The sequence below is a fragment of the Pantherophis guttatus genome, chromosome 7, assembly GCF_059756535.1.
Source record: "Pantherophis guttatus breed Tessera chromosome 7, ASM5975653v1, whole genome shotgun sequence".
Classification (NCBI taxonomy): Eukaryota; Metazoa; Chordata; class Lepidosauria; order Squamata; family Colubridae; genus Pantherophis; species Pantherophis guttatus.
The window spans coordinates 23,460,897-23,487,460 of record NC_142069.1 but is presented as its reverse complement, the minus strand read 5'-3'; the positions used below and the strand labels follow the sequence as shown (position 1 = coordinate 23,487,460).

The 26,564-nt window shown below is 43.1% G+C and overlaps 1 protein-coding gene across 11 annotated transcripts in view; it reads right to left on the bottom strand.

Moving 5' to 3' along the window:
- Window positions 1-9,923, bottom strand: part of MYBPC1 (myosin binding protein C1) — a 105,365-nt gene extending 95,442 nt beyond the window's left edge. For 7 of the 11 annotated variants that reach the window (XM_034403530.3, XM_087873762.1, XM_034403529.3 and 4 more), the window contains exon 1: window positions 9,720-9,882. In XM_034403530.3, coding sequence (XP_034259421.1) covers window positions 9,720-9,759 — 40 coding nt within the window. In that variant the 5' untranslated portion in view covers window positions 9,760-9,882. Of the gene's footprint in view, window positions 1-9,719 lie in introns of all 11 variants that reach the window. The other 4 variants (XM_034403526.3, XM_034403528.3, XM_034403532.3 and 1 more) reach the window with 2 other exon arrangements.
- Window positions 9,924-26,564: the final 16,641 nt, after the last annotated feature.

Sequence of the window (26,564 nt, the reverse complement as noted above, 5' to 3'; positions counted from 1 at the left end):
ATAAGGAGAATCCAAGACCTCAGTGCCTTCCGTCGCGCCCTTAAAACCCATTTATTTAAACAAGCCGGGCTGGCTTAAGATGAAATTTTTAACTGTTTTTAAATGTTTTAAACGTTTTTAATTGGTAAATGAGTTTTAATTGGGCCAAATTTATATATCTTTTAATTGTTTTTAATATTTGTTCTGCATGTTTTTTTAATCTGGCTGTACACCGCCCTGAGTCCTTAGGGAGAAGGGCGGTATAGAAATCCAATATAAAATAAAAAATAAAATAAATAAATAATATTTAAAAATAAATTATTTATCAATTTTATTCTTTTATTATTTCATTTGGTTATTCTATTACTATCTTTTTTTGTTCCAGGTGTTTGCTTGATTTTGTTTTAACTCCTGTGGTTTTTTGTTCTTCTATTCCATTGTGAAACACCCAGAGTAACTTTGACAAGTTGGTTGTCTATATCAATCAAATCAATGAATACATACATACCCACATTAAAACATTTCTATTTGAATTTTTGATTTTCATCAATCACATTTTTTCCTAGCTAATCCAAATAAGAAATAGTACTCTCTTTCAGCCTAAAGGTTTTTATTCTTTGACAATCAAATTGGGAAAATTATGATATATAGAGGAAAATATGTACTAATATAGAATTATGATACCAATATCATGCCACATTTGCAAAGATCTATGAAACACACCTCTTCACTATCCAATCTAAAATACCTTATGTCTACTATACTCAGTTGTATTGTCAAACAAGAACCAGGTTGTCCATATGGATTGAATGTAAGATCAGATTAATTGGAAAGTGTTTACATAGTATAAAATAGATTGCTTTATTTATGGCACTTAAATAAAATGTGGCCCAAAGCGTTGGCAAAGAAAACCATTGCCATTCCATCAGATATATGAATGGCAGAGAAAGAGAGAATGGGGTGATGGAGAAAATGAACATTATAAAGTGGACCCTTAAAACATCTGTCAATAAATTTTCAGGCTATAGACATTTACACATAGTTAAAATTATTATTTTAACTATAAAGCACATAATGATTTCTTCCAATTATACAACCTTTACAAATGCTTTTAAATTCCCACAAAGAGAACAATCCCCCACAAAGCATGCTAGTTGCCATCCATATATTCTGCCATTTACATTTAACTAAAACAAAGCATCTTCAATTATTATACTATGGAAATAAAATTGAATTTGCTTCTGCTGCCTTGATTGTAAAATATTTGCTTAGAGCAGTATGTCTCTAATTTTCTGCAAACATAGATAATTAAATGAACATTTAGAAAATGTGCAACCACTCAATTAAAGAAAGACTTTAATTGTTCTCCTCTTTAAAAGCACAGTTCCCATTTTGTAGGAAAGTAAAATCATGATTATGTTTGCATTTGTGTATGTCCTCCCCACTATTTCAAAAGCCTTTTAAAACTACATTTTGTACCAAAAAGTAATCTAAAATTAAATATGTATTTACTACTTGAATTATTTTATCTACCCACACATAATAACAACTTGTAGCATAAATATGATAACGAATGATCTTTAGGAGAATTTCTACTAATCTTCATCTCCATCAGCAGGCGAATACTTTCTCCACTTTTCTTCTTGACTGTTACATATACCTGTACCTTTCAAAGAGCACCGATTAATGTCACCCCATGAAAGATTTGAATAAATTGAAGTCAAACCAAGAGAACCAGTTTGTTGTAGTGGTTAAGGCTTCAGGCTAGAGACCTGAAGTTCAACAAAGTACTACAATAGTGTGGATATAGGAAAATCTTGTTTCAGAATTGTCTGTTGGGATTCAGTGTAGTAACTTTCAGAGAATAGCAATAGCATCAGAGGTGGTATTCAGCCGGTTCGTATTTTGAATTCAGCCAGTTCGTACTCAGCCGGTACTTGCTACCGGTGAACCGGTAGCGGAGATCGCGGGTGGACCCGCCCCAGCTCTATGCCGTCCTATTTAGGCACGGTTTTGAGGACAGAGGCATGCCCGAAAGATGTGCACACAAGCAAATCGCAAGCACGGAAGGTGCGCACACATGTGAAGCGGGGCAAACTGGTAGCAACAAAATGTGAAACCCACTGCTGAATAGCACTTAGATTTATATATCACTTCACAGTGCTTTACAGCCCTCTCTAAGTGGTTTATAGAATCCACATATTACCCCCAACAATTTGGGTCCTCATTTTACCAACCTCAGAAGGATGGAAGGATGGAAGGCTGACTCAACCTTGAGCCTGGTGAGATTCGAACTGCCAAATTGCAGGCAGGCAGCCATCAGCAGAAGTAGCCTGCAGTACTGCATTCTAACCACTGTGCCACTGCAGCTCAGTGTAGGTTAGTTGAGGACTAGGATTGAATAACTTGACAACTATGCTTTGGCTGGTACTTTTCAGACTCCTTCCCAAATGGGAAATTTCAAAAATAGTTTGTGATATTGTAATATGTGCTTGTGTGGGAAGGGATCTGATGTACAGCAAATAATAATCAAATGTATTCCAGAGGTGGTGAACTCTTGGCAGAGCTAAATGTTACCCTAGGTGATAGTGAGCTAAATGTCTTATAATTTGTGTTCAAACATTGGCTGATATAGTTTCCAGTGTTTACCAATTTAGCAACAGCCTACTTGAATTGTCTTTAACTGAGCTGCATATATTCAGTGATCTTGATTCAAACACGATGAGTGGGAGTTTTGAAGGTCAACATTAATTTAATATCATAGGAGGAAGTGTGGGAGGTGAACATGAAAACATACTTGTGAGGTAGCAGTAAACCTAACTCTAACCTCCCTGCAGAAGTTAGGTCCTCTTTCTACTGCAGGGTCTATTACATAAGGACAGGGGTCTTCAAAATTGGCAACTTGCTTGAGAAACTTCCCCTGGCAGGGGAATTCTGGGAATTGAAGTCCACAAGTCTTAAACTTGCCAAGTTTGGAGACCACTGCATAAGGAAATGGCCAATTAGAAATCAACATACAACCTGAAACTGTGGTCATTTCTTAAGAAATAATATATGAATGCAATGGTCAAAGAAAGTTAAAATATCTTAAAATGATGAGCAGGGGGGATAAAGATGTGAATAATCTGCCTCGCTCTGAAGAACTGCAGGCAATATAGACTGTTAATTGCTCTTGCTGGAGATAAAATATAATTCTTTTCCACATTAAATCGGACAGACTTGGGTTACCTGGGTATAAATGCACAGTTGAAGGGCCATTAGAGGACAAATAAATGGAATTGCCCTGAAATGAAATAAATTCTTTCTCTCCCATTTTTTTTCTGAAAATACAAAGAGTATTACTGAAAGAGTAAGTTTATATGCCAATCATTTTCCATCTAGGCCAGAATTTACTTTAACAGCAGCTATCCAACATGTCCAGCTGGGACTTTTCCAAATATTTGCAATCTGATTCTTTTAAACTAATATGTCAGGCACTGAACCTGAGATCTTCTTCATGCAAACCTTATAATTTATCAGCATGTCTAGGTTAACTGCACAAGTATATTCTCCCTCATCCTTTAAAAGGAGCAGCTTACTAAATCTGTTCTAACAGTGCTTCTGATCGACTCCAACAGAACTTAAAAGGCCTGGATAATAAATATGCAGGGATGAAGTCTTCGTGATTATTCTTTAGCATGATCTGTTATTTCACTTTAGTGTTTTCTACCTTCTTGTAGCTGGTACTGCTCCATAATATGCCCCCAAGCTCTAGTAAAAATAATATTTGGGTTATATTTAAACTGTTCCACACATCTGACAGAACTGACCTGAGAACAATCTGAACTTCAGCTGAATAAGTATTTTAAAAAAAACCTACATGTGGTAAATCAGCATATTGGTGATGGCACTCTTTCTTTGTTTTGAAGTAAGAACAATATCCAAGTATAATGTAGAGAAATAACGTCAAAGATTCTGTTAGTTATATCACCCTGTGAGCCATAAAATAGGACAGCTTTTATTTCTTCCCCTTTACCTCATCTGAACATTGCAACTTTTATTCATAAAACCTCTTTTCTTTTGCCTTTTACCATGCTTTCTGCTTTCCCTGTTGAGAGTGCATAGAAAGAAGTGGGAAAATCATAGTAATTAAGGTAAAATGTCTGCTCCATACCCGCCCAACAGTTGGCTGTCTTGTCTCTTTTAGAAGCATCCCGTAAGAGAAAAACTTTCTATGTCCCGCTAACTCTTGCTTGCATTGTCACACTGTTTTTGTAGTCAAGCACATTGGCCTGAAAGTCAACTAAAATCTTCTAGAAGATTTCCAAAAGCCCAACATCCTGCACTAGCATTAAATTCAGGCTAGTGCAGAATAAAATTCCTCTAGCGTGAAAGCTCTTGAAAAAGGAACATCCTCAGAGCTTACCAAAAATGTCAAAATGATACCTGAGACCACACGATTGAAGCCCTAACCCTTTTTTATTTGGGTCAGACACCCCTGAAAAGGAAGAAGGAAAGACATCTGATAGCATAGCTCTTAGTGCTTAATGATAAAGGGTCAAAGTTCTCAGAATTTTCCTCATGATATCTGTATTTTTGTGGCAGAGGAGAAATAAAAATCCCAGACAATCCTTTTTAGATGCTCCATTTATCTGTCAATTAGAAACTAATTTTTTCAATTTCAGAAAAAGTTCCTCTAAAGATTGACTGTCTATTAGCAAATATTTAATTAGTCACTCATTCTATTATGATGTTCCAATGAGCCATTATATAGCAATTCATTAGCAGTTAACAATGTATAGCCAATAACTCTTTCTGGAGAATGGTATCTTAATATTGTTTTCCATTTGTTCCTTTAGTCTTTGCATGAATCTTTATAGCTAAAAAGGGAAATTCGATTATTCTAAATGTCATACATTTGCTAAAGTCAATCATCTCCTGATCATTAAATCCAATTCTGTTAGACTACATTTACTTCAAATGCCGAAAGAACAAAATAAACTAAATCCTTGCACTTTTGCAGTTACAAAAACAAATTCTAACCCTAGAAAATGCTCCAAGATTGTTGTCTTATCCTAGTGAGTTCTTTGGTGATGTTCAAAAAAGAAAGGGAGCCTCATATATATATATATAATCTTTAAAAATAAGATAAAAACAAGTTACACAGGCAAAGAATTCATTTGATGTATAGTATTCAGTTTCGCTTATTTGGAGCATAATTTCAGAATCCCTAAACTATTGAACAATAAAAATAGAGGCATGAATTTATTGCAGACTAAAGATAATAAATTGAATTGATTTAGCTGTGAACTTGACAGCTTACTAGAGAAAGTTAAAAGCCAATCAATGACTCCAGCACATTATTAATTAAACAACATTGATTTGCATTTTACATTACAAGAGAGATAATACAATTCTAGTCCAAAAATTCTTGCAATTAAGTCGTTCTGGGCATTGAGAGCCGATGGTAAGAGTCTGAGGCGGATAACTTCCACCTCAGAAAGTGAAAATGTATCTGAATATTGTAGTACATTTCTATTCATAAGTTTAATGTTGTTAATATTTCATCTGTCTTTGCATGCATCTGTCTTTGCGTACACATAGGCCATTTGGAAAACTGCTATTCTGCATCCATGTGAACAATTCTGACTCTAGTAATCCCCCATTTGTGACTGTGTGCAACAGATTAAACATTCTGAATATGCAGCATTACATGAAATATTGTGAACGCACAATGGCACCACTACACATAGCAAGAGATTGATAGGTGCTGATGTATGTCATTTCCAGATTCTTTTCATCCTAACCTATTATTAAGATTGATTATGTTGAGTAATATCAATGATACTTCTACCCAAAGAACTATAGATCAATGAAACAGAGTTTTTCTTAATTGATGCTCACTTTTATCTGCAGTCATTTTCTGTTTTAACAACCATAGAACAGATAAATCATGAGATTGGCACAATTTAGCATTTCAGCTATAGATATAGTTTTACTTGCATCTCTACGCAATCCACAAATCAACCCATCAAAATAAGGCCCAATAATGGAGACCTTATAGCTAATTTAACCCTACCCTGAAGATAAATTATGAAGATTTACTGTATATATTTTCATTTGCATTTCAAATAGAATACCTTAAAAGGAAGGCCTGAATAGGGCTTGGCCTTTCAAATTTGCACACATATTTTATACAGCTATTTTAGGGAAGGTACCTCATACATTGTCTTCCTGCATTACAGAGCTCTGGCACCAAGAAAATAAATCCTTTCAGTCTGTCAACGCTAGTTGCCTTGGACTCAGCCTTGTATGATGCTGAGTTCCATTTTGAGGTGCTAAAATCCTTATAGTTTCCAGAGATCTTAACCTCTTATTTCTATTGAGAACAGAAAACTTTATAACTAAATAGCTTGGCAAGCAAGCCACTCTGTGTCACCTCACACCACCTATGAGCATATGTTCATGCATAAGAGTGGCATATAAATTTGATAAACCAACAAAGTATAAAATAAAGTTCTCAATTAAATCACAGACCCATGAATTTAAAATAGCTAATATTTTAAATATCTGTAAAGAAGTAATTTGCTTCCCCCCCACCTTCCAATGCTGCAGAAAATCAGCTGTTTTGAACCTACAGCCTTTAAAGTACTGGACTATAATTCCCACGTGTTGGAGAAGGTCATTTTAACCATTGAGCTTTCCTGTTACTACCCCAGTCCAAAGATCCCTAATCTCCATGGTTTGACAGAAAGGAGACAAAAGCCCACAACAAAATTAGATCTTAATCCTGGAAAGTGATGGGTATTTGGCATAGTGTACTAATTGTAATCGGTTAACATGAGATTCTACTCCTTATTTGTTTTTTAAAATGTCACTCTGGCTTAAATGTCATTCTTCATTTAAATTTAAATTCATTTAAATGTCACTCTGACCCTGAAGAGTCACCAAGTGTTATCTTTAGGTTACTATGAGAGCGACAGGTTAAAATGGTCTGACCAGGTAGGAATCTTAGCAATTATTAGTAACTAACTGTTGTATATTGAGAGAGAGAATGAGAGAGAAAAAGAGAGAGAGAATATACTATTTCTTTATGAATGTAACAGAATAAAATAACAATAAAGATCCCAAACTTAAAATTCACCAACAAAACTTTGTAGTATTTACTACCCTGTTTCCCCCAAAATAAGACATTCCCTGATAATAAGCCCAATTGGGCTTTTGAGTGCATGGCAGTAAGGCCAAGAGCTTATTTCAGAGTTCAAAAAATATAAGACATGGTCTTATTTTCGGGGAAACACGGTACTTCTCCAGATGATGATGATGATGATGATGATTATCCAGTACCTTATGATTCTTGATGAACATATCTTTTCTTTTATGTACACTGAGAGCATATGCACCAAGACAAATTCCTAGTGTGTCCAATCACATTTGGGCAATAAAAAAAATTATATTGTATAAAAAAATTATATTCTATTATTATATTGTTATTCAGGCAATAGAAACCAGCAGATTGTATCACAAAGCCAATGCCCATGATAATCAGGTAGCTTCAACCACATTCAGAAAGTTAACTATAAATGCTCAGAACAAATAGCTCAAACCTCATGGCAGTCCATTAAATCAGAGACCACATGATAAGATTTTAGCTTGTCACAACTAGAAAGATTTTGAAAAAAGTACACATTCAATCCACCGTTCTAATCAAAGTAGGTCATAAAATGCATACACCCCCCCCCTCATAAATGGACTCATATTATCAGCATAGAATGCAAAAGAGAGAGAGAGGAATGAAATGCAAGATGGTGAGGTGTCAAACACACTAGCTGTATAAGGACGTCATTTAAAGCACACTTCATAAAACACTCAGTAGATCCCTGTCACAGACTCACAGACAAGGTGTAATCCCCACTGTGGCACTATCTAATATGCCCAAAGAGTATTTCCACATCCTTAAAATGGAAGGGAATTACGTTCACAGTATGAAACAGAATAACCCGAAACACATCAGAGGGGTGTGAGTTTGATAGCATAACAACATCTTTTTTCATATGTTCTCTCAATCCAGAGAGCAATAATGATGGTGCTTTCACACATGGAAATTGTCCATGAAAATATCATTTCCATCTTGCTAGATTAAAAAGGGTATATTTGTCTCACAGGAGGTATTTTTTGAATAATGCCTATATTAGGTCTTACATAAAGAATTGTGTTTTTTTTTCATATTTCTCCTAAGAGGATGGCACTAAGGCTGATGAACAATGTGAATCTATGGTAGTGGAAAGGAAGGAACTAGGCTGGTTTTGTTCATGGAGAATTGAAGTTCCCACCCTTTTCCTTCCAATTTGACAGTAATCCCATTCATCTTAATAGTTGCAAATTCAGTTTTGTTCCCAGAAAGAATACACGCAACACTGAAAAGCATTAGAAGACCTGTGAGTACATCGTGGCTTGCAGTCACCCTTGGCACCCTATCCCACTTCTGATTTCAAACTTTTATTATTTTAGCTTTAGAAAAAAATAATATGACATGTGTCAAAGCAAGATGCCAACAATCAGGGTCCTCTTTATTTCTAAGAATACCTCTTTATTTCTAAGAATACCTCTGCACACTGGCTTTTGAGGCATTGTTTAAAAATGGAGTGGTAGGTGGCCAGTAGATTCCATGCAGGTTATTTGACCTGCATGGAAAAAGAAGCCAAAGGTTGTACAGGGCATTCAAGTGGTGGGGGTGAACAGCAATGTCAGTACTTCACAACCTTGTAAATAGATGCTTTGTGAATGACCAAACCTTTTTTGTCAGCCATTTTGTAAATGCTGTGCAACCATTTTTTGAGAGCGCCCATAACCGCCTCTCAAAATTCCAAATAAGTCTATGATGGATCCAAATGTTTTCTAGTCCTACACAGAACTAGCCTGTATGTGATGATCTAAGTATTCCTAAAAGAATAGTACAAAGCTTGGTCTGGAGCTACAGGAGGTTGATGAAGTACTGTATAAGAGGAAAGACGCAATAGTTGGGCTGTTGGGAACTTCTGACAAAGAAAGTTGCAAAACCTCAAGAGCTAGCCATTAAGAAACAACTAGACAATCTGCCCAATCTCTGCGCAGTGCTTGACTAAATATTCATAAATGTGTTCTGTAACTCTTTGTAAAGGTTTTGTTGTAAAGAAATAAGGTGCTTCTCCAAACTTCAGACAAGGAGCAAAAGTACATCCTTGAAATTTAATGCATAACTTACAAAGACTGCACTTTCATTCATTATCTCTATCTCTATATCATCTATGCTATGTTATAAACCTAAACTATGATTTATTTATTAGGATAAAAATCAGTGGCGTTTGTAAAGATAATACAAATATCCTCTTAAATTTCTGAATCTGCATATGTTAGGATAGTATGCTTTCATAAAAATTAAGTACAATCATAAAAGTAGTAATAATAGAATAATAATTCAACTGCCAACAATCCTGATAAGAAAACCTGCACACAACTCAAATCATAATTTTCTAGTTAGGCAGAGCTTTCTAATCTTTATTTACAAAGCCTTTCAAATGTGGTTAAATAATCATGTAAGTTGTTTTAGTTTCACACTAATGGCGTACATTAGCAGATGTCCATGAACAGAAATTCGATATAGCACCAATACAGTTTGCCTTCTCTGATTTCTCTTCATTTGCAAGCTGGTTTGAAAATGTGCATTTCTGAATTTCAATGTGATATATGTATGTATTTTAAAAAAAAACAGTTAAACTTACCATCTGTTTTAGTGGGTTCTGGCATTGTGGGTTCTGGCATTGTCTTTATTCCCAGTATGTGCAAATACAACAGCAAGGAATCATCGAGCCCCCAGATACAAATGCAGCCCAGTACGACAAGCAGAGAGTGAGAAGAATTTTTCCATTTTATATACAGCCTTAAAATATCAATCAGAGTAGCACCTCCTCTCCTATTAATGTAAACCCTCTGAAAATTGACAGTTATGGGAGCTCAGCTTACATCTGTTGTTTGAAGCCACTGCCCCCCTCGGCTTTAGGAAGGAATCTCCGCTGCATTTCATGTGGCTGAGGAGATCAGTTATAACTTTCTAATTTCAGACCTGTGGATCCACATACAACATGGGGAATCAAACAGCTTGCCAAGCTATCAAAGGGCTTTTAGAGATGAGAGATCAGTCAGTAGAGAATTGTCATTTCATCCCCACCCCTGTGGCATGATAGTCCAGACAGACAGCCTGATGAGGAATATGCAATGCTACTTAACTATTTTTAGTGCTTTGATGGATAATTCAAACCTCAGAATGCTTTCCTTAACTTGAGGAACGTAGACTGCTCATCTTCTGGGACAGGAGATTATGGCACTGCTTGAGAGAAGAACCTCAACGGAAGTGATACTTATTTTCTTCTTCAGTCAAAAACAATGGAAAATTCTTATCTGTGAACAAGAAGGCAAAAGACTGGCACGTTAATGAAGGGGACACAAATATGATATTTTACAAAAATTAAAAAAAACATGGCAGCAGAGCAGCACAAAATTTGTGTACTTTCAGATGATTGTCCATCCATAAATTCTTTAGAAGCATGGCATGGAGGCAATTGTCATGGGTATCAGAATGTTGTCCAGATCTGAAGAGTTGGTACTTTTCATGCAGAGTAATAAAACTAATCAGTCAAAGTCTGTGTTTATGTGAGTTAATATGCTCAATTTCCCACATACCCCAAATTACTGTGTCATAAACATCAACAGTTCTTTAGAAAGGGGAGTGTAGTTTGATTAAATAATTGTTCCCGTCTTCTTATTATATCTTCTTGTCACAATAACTCAACTTTCTTTTTTACTTGCCATGCTTTAACTAACTTTTTAAGGGGGGGGGGGCAGAGGAGAAGAAATAAAAGGCTGTCTCAGAACCAACAGTAATTCTATGGTACCACTTTAAATTCTTTGCATAGGCTTAATGAATCATATCATGATGATTCCAGGGATGGCCCAGATATTATTTAGGGAATCACAGCCTTCAATATTCCTAGCCTCTGGTATTAATCACCTAGAGCAGTGTTTTTCAACCGTGGTAGCCTGAAGATGCATGGACTTCAATTCCTAGAATTTCTCAGCCATGCTGATTGGGGAATTCTGGGAGTTGAAGTCCACATACCTTTAAGTTGCCAAGGTTGAGAAACAATGATCTAGAGTACGTTCTAGGACAGTGATGGCTAACCTTTACCAGACCAAGTGCCCAAAGCGCGTGGCTAAACCCCCAAAATGCAATGCATGCACGGCCCCCCACACACACCACACCACACCCCGCACATGCATGCACCCCCCCTGCATGCACAGCAGAGACCCGACAACCAGCTGGTCGGCGGGAGGCACACGCATGCACAACAGAGCTGAACTGGGGTGACAGCTTGTGTGCCCATAGAGAGGGCGCTGTATGCCACCTGTGGCACGCATGCCATAGGTTCACCATCACAGTTCTAGGAGTACACTTTTTTAGTGATTTTGCTCCCAAACAGGTAGAAACTACTTGTTTTTGCTCACAAACAGGTAGAAACTACTGGTTGTGGATTATAAGAAAACTCACTTATCTGAATATCCATTTTTCCCGAACGCCATCACTCTGCTAAACAAATAATTCCCTCAACACTGTCAAACTATTTACTAAATCTGCACTACTATTAATCTTCTCATTGTTCCCATTACCCATCTCCTCCCACTTATGACTGTAACTTTGTTGCTTGTATCCTTACGATTTATATTGATATTGATTGTTTCCTGATTGCTTATTTGTACCCTATGACTATCATTAAGTGTTGTACCTTATGATTCTTAATGAACGTATCTTTTCTTTTATGTACACTGAGAGCATATGCATCAAGACAAATTCCTTGTGTGTCCAATCACACTTGGCCAATAAAAAAATTCTATTCTATTCTATTCATAGTTAACAATATAAATTACTGTGTATCAGGAGAAGTCAGTCTATGCAGCAAAGGCAATGACTGGACTAGCAGCTTCCAGCTACAAGATTCCAGATGTCATTGGGCTTCAGTTCCTCACAATAGAACAGTTGGGGTGTTAGATCCGGCGCAGGGAAAAGAAGACTGGACCAGCTCGATACATTAAGCAACTTTTATTCATTACAAAGTAACGAGTCAAGACTGCTGGCGCGCTGCCGGAGCTCTCCTTATATTCGCTCCCGGCAGACGCACCGCCCCTTGACAGGGATTCAAATCTCCCGCCCGATGGCTGGCAGCCAATCAGGGCGGATGTCCTTATAAGGACATAACACTCCTCCCCCCTTAGTCCGAAATGTCAATCTCATTCACAAACGTTACGTAGTCGCGCAGGTACGCCGGACGCCTCGGCACCCTAGCTGACCTGCGCAGTCTCACTTCTCCTCCGTCTCCGGCATGGAAGGACGGGGGTCTTTCGTCTCCTGGTTCCCTCTCCGGAACCGGGCTCGGTTCGGCTGTCGAGTGAGCGGGGCCACCCCCAGCGCCTCTGGCCGGACCGCAGACCTTGGATCGCTGGTCCTGGTGGTCTTCCTCCTGTCCTGTGGATCTCTCGCCTCGCCTCGGCTGCTCGGTTCCGACCCGGGAAGAGCGTCTGAGTCTCGGTAAGTCCATTCCTCGCTCTTCCCTGGTCTCCCGGGCGCTGTAGTTCGGTCTCGGTCCGGCTTGCTGCCGCTCGGGTGGCGGTTCCGCTCGGTTCGGGTGGTGCTGGCTCTCGTTGTTGTTGTTGTGCCGTCCGACCTCGCAGGGGTGGCGTTGGTCCCCTCGGTTGGGCTGGCGTCGGTCTACCTTGTCTGGCTGGCGGTGGTCGACCTGGTCGGGGTGTTGTTGCGGTGCTACCCCCGCGGGGCGGCGGAGGTCTCCCCTGCCGGGGTGGTGCAGGTCTCCCTGGCCGGGTTGTTGTCGACTTCCCCTTCCCCCTAGTCCCTGGTCTACCGTTGGTTGGTATCCTGGTCGGGGTGTCGTTTCTTGGCTGTCTCTTGTGATGGGCGGGGGTCCCCCACGTCGGTGGGTAGTGTGCCACCCTCGCCCGTGGGTCGTGTGTTGCCCGTCTTGGCTGGGTCCCGGTCTACTCGCCTTGAACTGCAGTCTCCCTGGCTGGGCTGGCATGGGCTGCTGTCACTGGTGGGGTGCGTTGCTCCTCCTCTGGGCAGGTCCCGGTCTACCTGCGGGCTCGGTTGGTGGTCCCTGGCCTTGCTGTGCCCGGTGCCCACCTGGCTGGGTTGTTGTTGCCATCCTCCGTGCGGTTGGCCCCGGTCTACCTCGCTGGGCTGCCGGCGTGACAGCATCTGGTAGTGGGCTGGGCCGACCTTGACGGGGTGGTGCTGCTCTGCCCCGCAGGGGTGTGGTAGGCCTACCTCGTCGGGGTGTCGTAGGCCTACCTCGCCGGGTTGTTGTAGGCCTACCGGGTCTGGGTGTGGTAGGCCTACCTCGCTGGGGTGTTGGAGGTCTACCTCATCGGGGTGTTGTAGGCCTCCCTCGTCAGGCTGGTTTTCATGCGCTCCCCCCCACCTTTTTCGGAGTTGGTCGATGTGACGTCTCGCGAACTGTCCATCTTCCAACTCGACGATGTATGATTTGGGGCCGGTTGTGCTGGCAATCTTCCCCTTCAGCCACTTAGGAGAGCCGCTGAAGTTCAGCGCGAAAATTAAATCTCCGTTGCTGAAGGCGCGAAGCGGGCGGCTGGCGGTTGCGGTCACTTCCGGGCTGTATTGGGGGTGCAGCCGGTCCAAGGGTGACCTCAACCTTCTGCCCATCAACAGTTCGGCCGGGCTCTTGTGGGTGGTGGCGTGTGGCGTGATGTGCTGGGTGAGGAGGAAATTGTCTATGCGCTCTTGCCAGTCCCCCGGGCCCATCTTGGTGAGGGCCTCTTTGGTCAGTCGGACCATGCGTTCCGCTTGTCCGTTTCCGGCCGGCCTGTAAGGGGCGGACAGGGCGTGGCGGATGCCCAGTCCCGCCAGGAAGGATTCCATGGCCAAGGATGTGAGCTGGGGGCCGTTGTCTGAGACCAGCACATCCGGTAGACCATGAGTGGCGAAGAGACGGCGCAGGGCTCGGATCGTCGCGTCCGTTGTGGTAGATGCCATGGGCACCACCTCGAGCCATTTGGAGAAGGCATCTACCACGATGAGGAGGTGTCGCCCCTGCATCGGACCCGCGAAGTCAATGTGGACCCTCGACCAGGGGTTGCCGGGGGTCTCCCATTTCGCGACCTCGGATTGCGGCGGCGCTGGGCGAACTTCTTGGCACGGGTCACATCTGGAGACCCATTGTTCAATGTCTTTGTCCATGGAGGGCCACCAGACATAACTCCGTGCCAGTGCCTTCATGCGGACGATGCCCGGGTGCCCCTTGTGCAAGGTCTCCAACGTTCGCCGTTGCAGAGTGCTTGGAATCAGCACCCTGTCTCCCCATAGCAGACAGCCCTTCATGGTGGACAGCTCCTCCTGTTTCCTGGCGAACGGGCTGAATCTTTCCTCTGGCTTTCCCGACGGCCACCCTCTGAGGATCCAGGATTTCACTGTGCGGAGTGTGGGGTCCTTTTGGGTGTGGACGGCCACATCTGCGGATGACACCGGGCAGCTGGCGTCGTCATCAATGTGCAGTAGGTGGAGTGTGGGGGCTGGGTCTTCGACCGGCTTCTTCGACGGGCATCTGCTGAGGGCGTCGGCGTTTCCTATGGCTGTGCCTGGCTGGTGCACGAGCCTATAGGAGTAGCCCACTAGGAAGATTGCCCATCTCGTCATTCTTGGGGACATGAAGGTCGGGGTTGGTTGGTCGCCTGCGAGGAGTCCCAGGAGAGGCTTGTGGTCTGTGACTATGGTGAAGCTTCTTCCGTAGAGGTATTCGTGGAAGCGCTTCACTCCAGCCACGATGGCCAGGGCTTCTTTGTCCAGCTGGCTATAGTTCCGTTCTGCGCCGGACATAGTCTTTGAGAAGTACGCGATTGGGGCTTCCGAGCCATTGGGCAGTTCATGGCTGAGGACTGCCCCCACCCCGTAAGGCGACGCGTCGCAGGTCAGTCTGATGGGAAGCGTCTCGCTGTACTGAATGAGGACGCTTTTGGACGTCAATAGTCCTTTGATGGCCCGGAATGCCGCTTCCTCTTCCTGGCCCCACTTCCAGGAAGCCGATTTTCCCAGCAGGCGGTGGAGTGGCTCAGCAACTGTGGCTTTCTGTTTTAAGAAAATGGCGTAAAAGTTGAGCAACCCAAGGAAAGCCTGAAGCTCCGTTTTGTTTTTTGGGCTTGGAGCTTCATGGATTGCTTCCACTTTTGATTTGGTGGGGTGGATGCCTGTGCTATCAATGAGGAAGCCCAGGAACTCGACTTCCTGTACCCCTATGATGCACTTGTCCCGCCTGACCCTCAAACCCTTGGCCTTGAACCGCTGCAGGACAAGCCTGAGCCTTTCAAGGAGTTGGGTTCTTGAGTCACCGGAGATGAGCACATCATCGAAGTAAGGCACCACCCCTGGAACGCCTTGGAGAAGGCGTTCCATCATGGATTGGAAGATGCCAGGGGCAGCGCTGACTCCAAATTGGAGGCGGTTGCATTTAAATGCCCCTCTGTGCGTGACAATTGTTTGAGCCTCCGCCGTTTTGTCATCCACTGGCAGTTGCTGGTAAGCCTGGGCCAGGTCCAGTTTCGCGAAAATTGATCCAGATCCCAGGGAATGCAGCAGATGTTGCACCACTGGGACTGGGTATGCACTCTGTGCCAACGCCTTGTTGATGGTACAACGGTAGTCAGCACAGATGCGCACAGACCCATCATGCTTCAGTGGGGTCACAATGGGGGTCTCCCATGAGGCATGATCGATCGGTTCCAGGATGCCCTGGGCGATCAGCTTATCCAGCTGCTCATCTACTTTAGGCCGCAGGGCAAATGGAACTCGGCGGGGCTTGAGCCTGATTGGGGTGATTCCCTTGTCCAGATTAAAGGAGATTGGCCTCCCCACAAATTTCCCCAGCTTACCATCGAAGACTTCTTTGAACTCTTCGATGATGGAGTCGAGTTCGTCCCTGCGGATCTCGTGGATGCCCTGAAGTGAAAGTCCCAGCGGCTTGAACCACTCCACACCCAACAGGTTCGGTCGGCTGTGCTGCACAATGGTGATGGGTAGCTTTCCGTTGAAGTCGTTGTACTTCACCCGGATTGTGGCTCTGCCTAGGATTTCAATGGGGTTCCCGTTGAAGTCCACAAGTCTCGCCTTCGGGGTTTTCAGCTGGGTCCTTTTGTATGCCGGGTTCAGCTGCTGTAGGTGCTGCCAGTCCATGATGGAGTAGGCGGATCCGGAGTCTACCTCCATCTTGCACGGAGACCCCTCTGCTAGCAGCGTCACGTGGAACTTGGTGGTTCCCTCGTCGCTTGTGTGAGCAATGGTGGTGGTCTGGTGCACCGTTCTGTTGCGGGGATATTCCTCCTCCCCGCGCCGGGACTGGTTTGAGGACCGTTTGGATGTCCTCTGGTTATCTTTGCGATTTTCCCTGAATCGTGGTCTGGGTGGTTCCGGGGCTGGATCTGTGGCTCTGCAGGCCTCTGCGATGTGGCCCCTCTTCAGGCATCGGCGGCAGGTCGCGTCCCTCCATCTGCAGTTTGCCCTGGGGTGGTCGCCTCTGCAGCTGCCGCATCGCTCTCCCCGGTCGCCATGCTGTGGGTTTTCCCGCCTGGGAGGGCGGGACACCTTGTGGACGGCCATTTCCTCATCAGACTCGGATTGAGTAGTTGCCTCGTCTGATGAGGTCGGGCCCGACTTGTGGATCTTATGGATCCCCCTTGCTTTTACCATCGCGGCGGCTGCTTGCTCAGACGTTTCAGCCGCCGTTGCCTCGTCGAGGACATCTTTGAGCGGAATCTTCTTCCGGCTGAGGAACTTCTTCTGCAGCCCCACATCTCGCATTCCAAACACAATGCGGTCCCGGATGGCATTGTCCACATTGTCGAACTCGCAGTTGGCAGCGATTTGGCGAAGCGCTGCCACGAATTCCTTGATGGATTCACCTTCCCGCTGGTTTCTTTGCTGGAAGGTGAACCTGTTTGCGATGGGGGTGCCTGTAGGTGCATAGTGCTCCTGTAGGACTTCCTGCAGGTCGTTCCAGGACATCTCCTCGATGTCCCTGGGTGCCACGAGGTCAATCGCCATCTCCAGAACGTCCGATCCGCAATGAGCCAGGAAGAGGGCTCTTTTTCTCTCCTCATCGAGGTTCTGGTATCCATTGCCTCGCAGGAACTGCCGGAATCGGACCATGTATGACCTCCACTTCTCCCGGGATGGGTCGAATGGGTTCAGCGCGGTCATCGGGGCTTGCGGGGTGGCCATTCTGGAAGATCGCTGTGGTGTGGTGATTTTGTTCGGTGGGCGATCGTGCCAAGAGTCTTGTGAAGGTTCTTCTCTCTAGTCCTTCGTCGCCAGTGTTAGATCCGGCGCAGGGAAAAGAAGACTGGACCAGCTCGATACATTAAGCAACTTTTATTCATTACAAAGTAACGAGTCAAGACTGCTGGCGCGCTGCCGGAGCTCTCCTTATATTCGCTCCCGGCAGACGCACCGCCCCTTGACAGGGATTCAAATCTCCCGCCCGATGGCTGGCAGCCAATCAGGGCGGATGTCCTTATAAGGACATAACATGGGGGATGATGGGATTTTCAACATATCGTGGACCCCAAGGGTGGAAAAGGATAGAATGAAGAAATTAATCGCATGGCTTAAATAGAGGTTATTGTTGATAGGTCACTTGTCCTCTGGAAAGACATAGATTGTTTATAACACCCTCTCCAAATGCTAAAGGGCAAGAATCCAGTTCTTAACAGTTCCTGTAGCAGTACTCAGTAATAATATGATCTTTGTTTATCTCATTCTTGCAGTAAAAGAGGGCTGGGCAGTTTGAAATACACAAATCCATTTGTAGTGACTATTGGAATTACTTCCGACTAGAATAGCTGAAAACTGGTGGCAAAGTTTCCTGTCATTTTGTGGAAACCTGTAGTGGAAACTTAAGAAATACAAAGGACAGCCACCTTCCAAAAATCCATAAACCCATTAGGTTTGCATAATCTTGCCTTCCACATAGCCCCCAATCACCCAGGCTAGAAAATATTTAATATGAAAATGTTGCAGTAAAACATAAATGTGTCTAGCTTTTTTTATTAATAAGCTTCCTACATTTTTTTCTTCTGTTCAATCATGTCCAATTCTTGGCCTGGACAACTCACTGCAGTTTTCTTGGCAAAACTTTTCAGAAGTGGCTTGCTATTACTTCCTTCCCAGGGCTGAGAGAAAGTGACTGGCCCAAGGTCACCCATTAGCTTTGTGCTGACAAGGAAAATAAACATAGAGTTATGAATGTAATGATTTTGCAAGCAGGGATTTGTAATCCAATCCACAATTATCACTAGGCCTTGTTTTTGCTGAATGAGTAGAAGTTTTCCAACTTTGGTTGCAGAAGTGAGCTTGGTTTCTGGGTTATCCATTTGGTGATCTCCATGTGTAACGTAATCTTTCAGGATGTTGGAAGAACGTGAAACAGATATTTTGAATTATAAGAATAGGGCTTTCTTCGCAGAGCTTTTCATTAGTCTGTTTCCCACTTTGTTTCTACACCAAGACCAAATTTCTCCATAATCCACATACCACTTTACTTCCAAATTGACTTCCAAATTTAGCATTCCTATAATTAGCATGAGAGTTTTTAAAAAGGGGGGGGGGATATTCATAGAATAGTACAAAATATTTTTTTTTCCATTTGTGGTTGGAACAAAGACATGGATCCTTATTGACTTGTTTTGGATTCAACTAGAGATCATTTTGGGGTGATGTGCAAACGCATTGTAAGCCGCCCTGAGTCTCCGGAGAAGGGCGGCATATAAATCAAATAATAATAAAAAAAAAAACACTGACTTTGGCATCCGTTCATCAATAAGTATGGATATTCTATCTACAATAGATCTGATGCTTCTCTAATGTCAAGGGACGCATTTTAGTGCATTTTATTTCATTGCTTCTCAGAACTTCAGTATTCATGGCAGTGTAACTATCATTAATTCTACAAATATTTTGTTGTTTTGCTCAGGCAGATCTGTGTGATCTGCTGTACCTTTTGAGGATTAAAGGAAATCTTCTAGTATCAATTGTTATAGTCCCCCTTCTCTAATTTAGTGCATGACCTTATGTTTTAACCTTGTAATGTAGGGGGAACATTGATAAACACATCCTTCTTTAACCTCATTGGAGTTTTGTATCATTCATAGGAGCTATTTCTCAGGCACTTCATTGACAGAACAGCTTCTGTCCCTAACCTGGTCTTTCAGGTCTCCCAATAGTGCACTCAGCGTCCCTATGACTGTGTCCATCCATAATGTTGTTGGTTGACTCGTCTTTCTTTTCTTTTACCTTTCCCTGCATTATAGCCTTCTCCAAAGAGCTGAGTCTTCGCAGAAGATGTGCGAAGCAGGATAACAAGGGGATTAAAAGCAGTGGTGGAATTCAAATTTTTTTACTATTGGTTCTGTGGGCATGGCTTGGTGGGTGTGGTTTGGCTTGGTGGGCGCGGCTTGGTGGGCATGGCAAAGAAAGGATACTACAAAATCTCCATTCCCTCCCCACTCCTGGGGGAAGGATATTGCAAAATCTACATTCCCACCCCACTTTGGGGCCAGACAGAGGTGGTATTTGCCAATTCTCCAAACTACTCAAAATTTCTGCTACCGGTTCTCCAGAACCTGTCAGAACCTGCTGGATTTCACCCCTGGTTAAAAGGCCTTTTTTTCCCCAGTTCCCTGTACATGTAGAATTAAATTTTAAATATTTTAGTCCTTGCTCAATGAAAGTCATGGTGCCTCTTTCAAAATTAATCATAGTAAATTGAGAGTAAAATTTTCCTTGCTTTTTGTTTTTACAATACTTATTTTTGCTTCCCAAACAAAGCAATGTTCAGGAAACTTATGATACAAATAAAGGCCAGTGGCAGCAAAATGTTCTCATTGAAGTCTTTAAATAAATTATATAGAATGAGGACAGGTTGGCTTCTTGGATTGAGTAAGACTGTTGTCTGTGCATGCATAATTCATAAACTCATTCCTGCCTACTTGCTACACACTTACATAAAAACATTTTTATCATGATCCAATGGGCTGGTAGTGGGAATGTGCATAACTGCAAAACATAGTTATGGAATGGGGCCAGATTACTTCAGGAACTGTCTCACCCCACTTGGATTGGCCTGCTCCACCCATGCCAGCAGAGCTGTGGGCCCCATCAGTCAGGGAATTCTGGTGGGGTCCAAGAGAAATGGCTTCTCTGCCATGGCTCCTATCCTGTGGCCCCTTGTTCCCTAGAAGTGAGATCAGCTCCCACCTCCTTCCATCTTCCACAGAAGCTTGAAGACCTGGCTTTGCCTGTTGGCCTGGAGCTTCAGCAGGGGGAATGTCACACTGGAGATGCTTGATAGATTAATAACAGATCCCACCCATCCCCGCTCACCCTACTTCCTCCCTGCCCAGCTTTTAATTATAGTTGATAATTTGTATTTTAATAGTGTTTCAATTTTATTGCATACATGTTGTTGTATTGGTTTATTCTTTTTAATGTTGTAAGCCTCCCAGAGTCACCTTACAGTGAGATGGGCAGCAAACAAAATTAATAATAAATAAATAAATAAATAAATAAATAAATAAATAAATAAATAAATAAATAAATAATAGATAGATGATAGATGATAGATAGATAGATAGATAGATAGATAGATAGATAGATAGATAGATAGATAGATAGATAGTCCCTTTGCCTCACAGAAATGGAAATGATTTCTACTCGCTAAATAATAGCAGATTTGGACTGAAACCAATGTTGTAGCTAGCTAGAGGAAGAAAGCAAATATTAATGGATAAATCTCATCTGTGTAATCGTAGTCCTGTATTTGCTTTTCAGTCCGCATAAATTATCTCAAGTAATGCAATGCATAGATGAGCTCCGTTCAGTGGGCTCTACATTTTGTCTTATAACTGGGATCTGAGTGTGCTGGTGCTGTAGTTACATTGTTCAAAAATAGCTTTTTCAGAGCCTTGAGTCATAGTAACAATGGTCTTTTTTAGATCAAACAATGCAGCACACTGTATCTGTTTTTTTTTTTTTTAAAGGACATTTGTTGGAATTATTGGAACTCGTTTACAGGAAAGATTCTTCTTCCAAAAATAAAATCTTCCTGCGAGTCTAAAGCTTAAAGGTATTAGTCGTCTGGAACCATAACAAAACAAGCTCATGATAAGTCCAAATGTGGTTGGATGGCATTTGTACTTAGTGTGGTCATTGCTTTGTTATGATAACATCAACAATTCATTTGGGATTGCTGCAACAGTATTATTTTAAGAATATCATCTGGATAAGTAGAGAAAATAGTTGCCATCTACCTGCAACCGCACAAAAGTTTTACTACCATTTTTCTTGTTCAGTCGACTCTCCTGGATGGAAGGTTTCAGGATAGATGCTCTAAGATTGTGCAAATAATTGATTCGAAGATTCACTGGTGGTTTGAATTACTGAATGCAATTATTTTTCCAAATTAGACTGTTGATTCAGATGGAATCATCAAAATAAATTCTCCTGAAGCAGGAAATAAAGCAGTGAGGACGATCTAGATCAGGGGTGTCAAACTTGATTTCATTGAGGTGAAAGCATCAGTGTTGTGTTTGACCTTGGGGGATGGGTGGGCGCGGCCAGGGTGGGCATGGCCAGCTTGACATCACTCATGTCAGGGGCACCGATGGTGGTGGTCTGACTTAGGCTTCCCCAGCAGCACTAAGCCGAGTCCTCGTCCTGATAAACCCCTTGTCACTGCATTTTTTGTATTTGCCAGCTGTGCTTGAACTCTAAGACTTACCGTAGCTGATCAGAACTCTTATCTCTAAGCTAACTGCGCATGTCCACATTCTTTCACTTTCTTCTATCTTTCTTTGTTTGCCTGCCAAGAGGTCCAGCAGGAACGCTGCCAAGATGTAATTAATTAGCTAGTAAGATGTTTTTACTTCTTTATAATAAAATGTGTTTATTAGAATATATCTCGGTTTTATTTTCTTAAAGTATACTTCAAGGAAAGGTCACGATCCATTCTCTAATCAAGGTGCAATTACCCAAAAGCAGAATGGGATTAATTGCCACCCTGACACCCCTTTTATTTAATTTACAGTGAATTCCTCTCCAGCAAAGTCTTTCCTCTCCCACAGTCTTTCAAGATAGTTCACAATTACCGAACTTTATCAGGCTTGGAGAGTAGCCAGGCTGATATCTTTTAGACGCCGCAATACTTGGCAAGAATGCAGTAATGAACTAATTGTCCCCTGCAAACTCCACTACCCTTTCGCTCCTCTTTTATTCTCTCTGGGAGGAGCCATTCATCATCCACCTGTGGCCTTACTTCCAAGTCGACCCTTGTTCTTTAGCTGTTCCCTTCGTCTGGCAACTCTGCGCATGCGCACACTGGGAACAGGCTCCAGCTGTTCCTCTGCCTCACTGATGTCTAACTTCAAAGGCAGCTGATAACTGGCATACGGCTCTGGCCCCGTCTCTGCCTCTGATGCAGACCCCTCATCAGAGCCTTCCCCAGACTCCAGGACTGGCCCATGTTCCTCCCCAACCTCCTCACTCGACACCGAATCTGCTGCCAGATCTGCTGGCAGACCACAACAGGTGGCCCGAGCGCTCTGCCAGCAAAAACAGAGCTCGGGAGGGCTGCATGCATTTTCACTGGCAGAGAGTTGCAGGAGGCCGTCGCAGCCAAAAATGGAGCTCGGGAGGGCCTCCTGTTTTCACTGGGAGAGGCACCATGGTCCAGTCCTTTGCTGTTTCCAGGGCAGCCCCGCAGGCCAGATCTAAGCATCCCACGGGTCAGATCCACCTTGAGTTTGACACCCCTGATCTAGATCTAAGGAAAATTGAAACACTGAGAGAGAATAAAAAAGTGTACCTGGTACTTAATAAAACCCCCACAGTATAGACCCCTGACTTCCATAATCAAGGCATAACAGTGAAACAGCACATCAAACAGCAAGTATATGAGATGATATGCATGAGATGGGCACAAAAGTAGACTTGAAGCTGGTCAGTTCTCCATATGTAAAGTCTTCATCTTTCCGTACTGGGAATCACATATTTGGCCCAGTTCTAATATTTTGTGTAATTCTGGTCTTGCTAGATTATTTTAATTTTGTTCCAAAAGTCTACATAGAAAAATCTACGTGTTAAATACAGTATGCATTGTAGGTTTGATCAGAAAAGTTGTATGTTAAATAATAACAATGCCATCTGGTATAAGTCCCAGTTGAAAGGAATGGAAGTTCCCAGTGGTGGAATTCAAATTTTCTTTACTACCAGTTCTGTGGGCGTGGCTTGGTGGGAATGGCAGGGGAAGGATACTGCAAAATCTCCATTCCCACCCCACTCCAGAGGAAGGATACTGCAAAATCCCCATTCCCTCCCCACTCCTGGGGGAAGGATATTGCAAAATCTCCATTCCCACCGCACTCTGGGGCCAGCCGGAGGTGGTATTTGCCAGTTCTCTGAACTACTCAAAATTTCTGCTACCGGTTCTCCAGAACCTGTCAGAACCTGCTGAATTTCACCCCTAGAAGTTCCCATTTAACTGGGCTTAAATGGTTTTTTTTAAAGAGGCCTGTTGCCTACCTAGGGCATCAATATATATAATTTTTTTTAATCAATCATGTCCAAGTCTTACAGATTGCTGAGACAAGTCTCTGCAGTTTTCTTGGCAAGGTTTTTCAGAAGTCTTTGGCCATTGCCATCTTCCTTGGGCTGAGAGAAAGTGACTGGCCCAGAGTCACCCAGCTGGCTTTGTGTCTAAGGCAGGATTCGAATTCATTGTCTCCTGGGTTCTAGCTTGATGCTTTAACTACCACACCAGACTGGATATCAGGGCATCGATATAGATTTTACCAAAGAATATTTAATTTTTGAAAAAATCTATTTGTTTCTAAATATTTTCCCCCAAAAGTGAACAAATTATTCTGTAAAATTATAAATACATAAAGCAGATTTTTCAAAATAGGATTATGACATGATTAAATATGTGTTCTCCTCTTGCTTGGCTACTCTCCTTCCTTTCAGAAAACTAAAACACCAAGATAGGGGGAAAAAATGAAATAGCAGGCTCCTGGCTGTGTCTTCTGGAAAATATTCATCAGGGACATTCCCCTAAATTATGTGCTTTTTCGCTAAAATTATCTTTTCTTTCTGATGTCCAGCGCCAAGCCAAGTCTTGAGAAAAGTGATAGTGGTGTCCAGAACTTCACGGAGTGCTTGGCTTGACATTATAGAAATTTGATACACATTTTAAAAGTCCCTCTCTCTATTTCTGTTGAACTTTGCAAGGCTATTCTTGGCTAAAAGCACATGTCCCCACGGTATTCCTAGGATGCTAACAAAAGAAGCCACAGAACTGAGGGAAAGAAAACGTGTGCCTGGAGAATTCAAACCTTCTCAAACTTTGCCCAATTGAGACTGACTCTCCAGAAACACAAACAAAGAAAAACAACACTGTGGGCTGACAAAAGTATTTGAGATCAATGTACGTGACTTTGCACAGCTATTTTGAGCGTAGTATTATTGTGAGGAAAAGTTGTGCGCCTTAATTTGCAAGCCTGAAATAAGCTGATCATACAAAGGGATAATATCTTTCAATCGCAAAGCGCATATAGAAGGTTCCAGGCTGAGTCTCTGACATTTCCTAGTGAAAATGAGAACCCAGATTGTGAGGGCAATAAGCTGACTTTGTATAAAATATACAAAAGTATGAAGGCTATTGCTTAACGCATTGTAAGCCGCCCAGAGTCTCCAGAGAAGGGCAGCATATAAATCAAATAAAATATATATATATCAACAGCAGCACAGCAGGGGAAAAATAGCAAGGTAGCCTCTCTACTGGACAGAGAATAAATCGAGGTGAGATGCATTAACCGTGGATGCAGAGTTATGGGCCTTCAATCTCATGTATGAGATGTCTTGTGAATAGTGCTTCCATTTCCTTGGCGTGCCTGGCCACAGGCCAGCTGCTGAAAGTCATAAAATGACTTTTGCCATCATAAAATGGTGGCAAAATAAATAAACAAGTAACAATTTATTTCAAAATCCATCCACAACAGGGAAGCCCTGGGAGATAGCCTGAAAGTTAATTCTGGAGAAGCTGAGGCTTGACCTTGAGACAGACAAGGCATATGCTCTTCATGAGGCTACAGCAACTTTAGTTGCTCAGAATGGATCCATATAGAACATAGAGACATTTTGCAGCCTGGCTGCCTGATATTTTTAATCTCTATGATGCTTTGCCTTTTTTAGTGCAAGCTTCCTGCTGATATGTTCAAATTGTGTTTTAACTTGAAGGAATAAAAGAAGTACTTGAATCACAATGTTCAAAATACCAGGGGCCCTGAACTGTAGTAAGCCCCTTTAATAGCTCATTTCAATTGTTCTCAACCTGTGCTCTGCGGACTCCTGCCCCCCCCCCCCATGTCATCACAGGGGGTCTGAGAAGGCTTGAAGAAATGTTATGATTTAAATCTTGAATTAAGTCTTGGTCTGTGTACATCTGTGATCTGTAGCCATGGTCCATGGTCACAAAAGATATTTATAGAGCAGGTATGGCTAACTTTTTCTGGACCGAGTGCCCAAAACATGCACATGCCCAGACCCCCAAAATGCAATGCGCATGTGGCTCCCCGCATGCACCCCATCTCTGTGTATGCACATGCGGCCCCCCGCATGTGTCCGCCCCCTACATGCACCCCACCCCCTGCACATGCGCACCCCCATATGCCCCATGCCCCTCGCTCATGCTCACGCCCCATGCATGCCCCACACGCATGCACACGCAGTCCCCCGCATGCCCCCTGCCCCCACGCATGCGCGGCAGAGATCCGAGGACCAGCTGGCTGACAGAAGGTGTGCACACATGCGCAGTGGAGCTGAACTAGGGTGACTGCTCACATGCCCACAGAGAGGGCACTGTTTGCCACCTGTGGCACGCATGCCATAAGTTTGCCATCATGGCTATAGGGGGTCCATGCAGTGGTGGATTCCTCCCAGTTTGGCCTGGTTCTCCCGAGCCGGTAGCGGTGACAATATGACATCATTGAACTGGTTCTGCCCCCTGCCTCCCCGCACCCCCACGCTCCGCACCCCCCGCGTTATTTTTACCTTTTATTCAGCCCCACCCCCAATCTGTTGCTGCCTCCTGAGTCCCATCTGATGGCTAGAGGGAAAAAACCTGTTTAAACTCTTGCTGCGGGGCTTCAAAGGGCCGCCCTACAGCTGATCAGTGGTAAAAGAAAACAAATGAGTAGACCGGTGCCTGCAAAAATAAATGGGTAGATCAGTGCCTGCAAAAATAAATGGGTAGATCGGTACAGCTCTGCAAGCAGTTAAAAGCCTGGTAGACCAGTACCGCTGCTAAATGCTAAATAATTGTCACATGACCATCAAGCCACACCCAAAAAATAAGCCACACCCACAGAACCGGTAGTTAAAAATTTTAGAACCCATCCTGGGTCCATAGTGAAGAAAAGGTTGAGAACCATTGGCTTGCTGT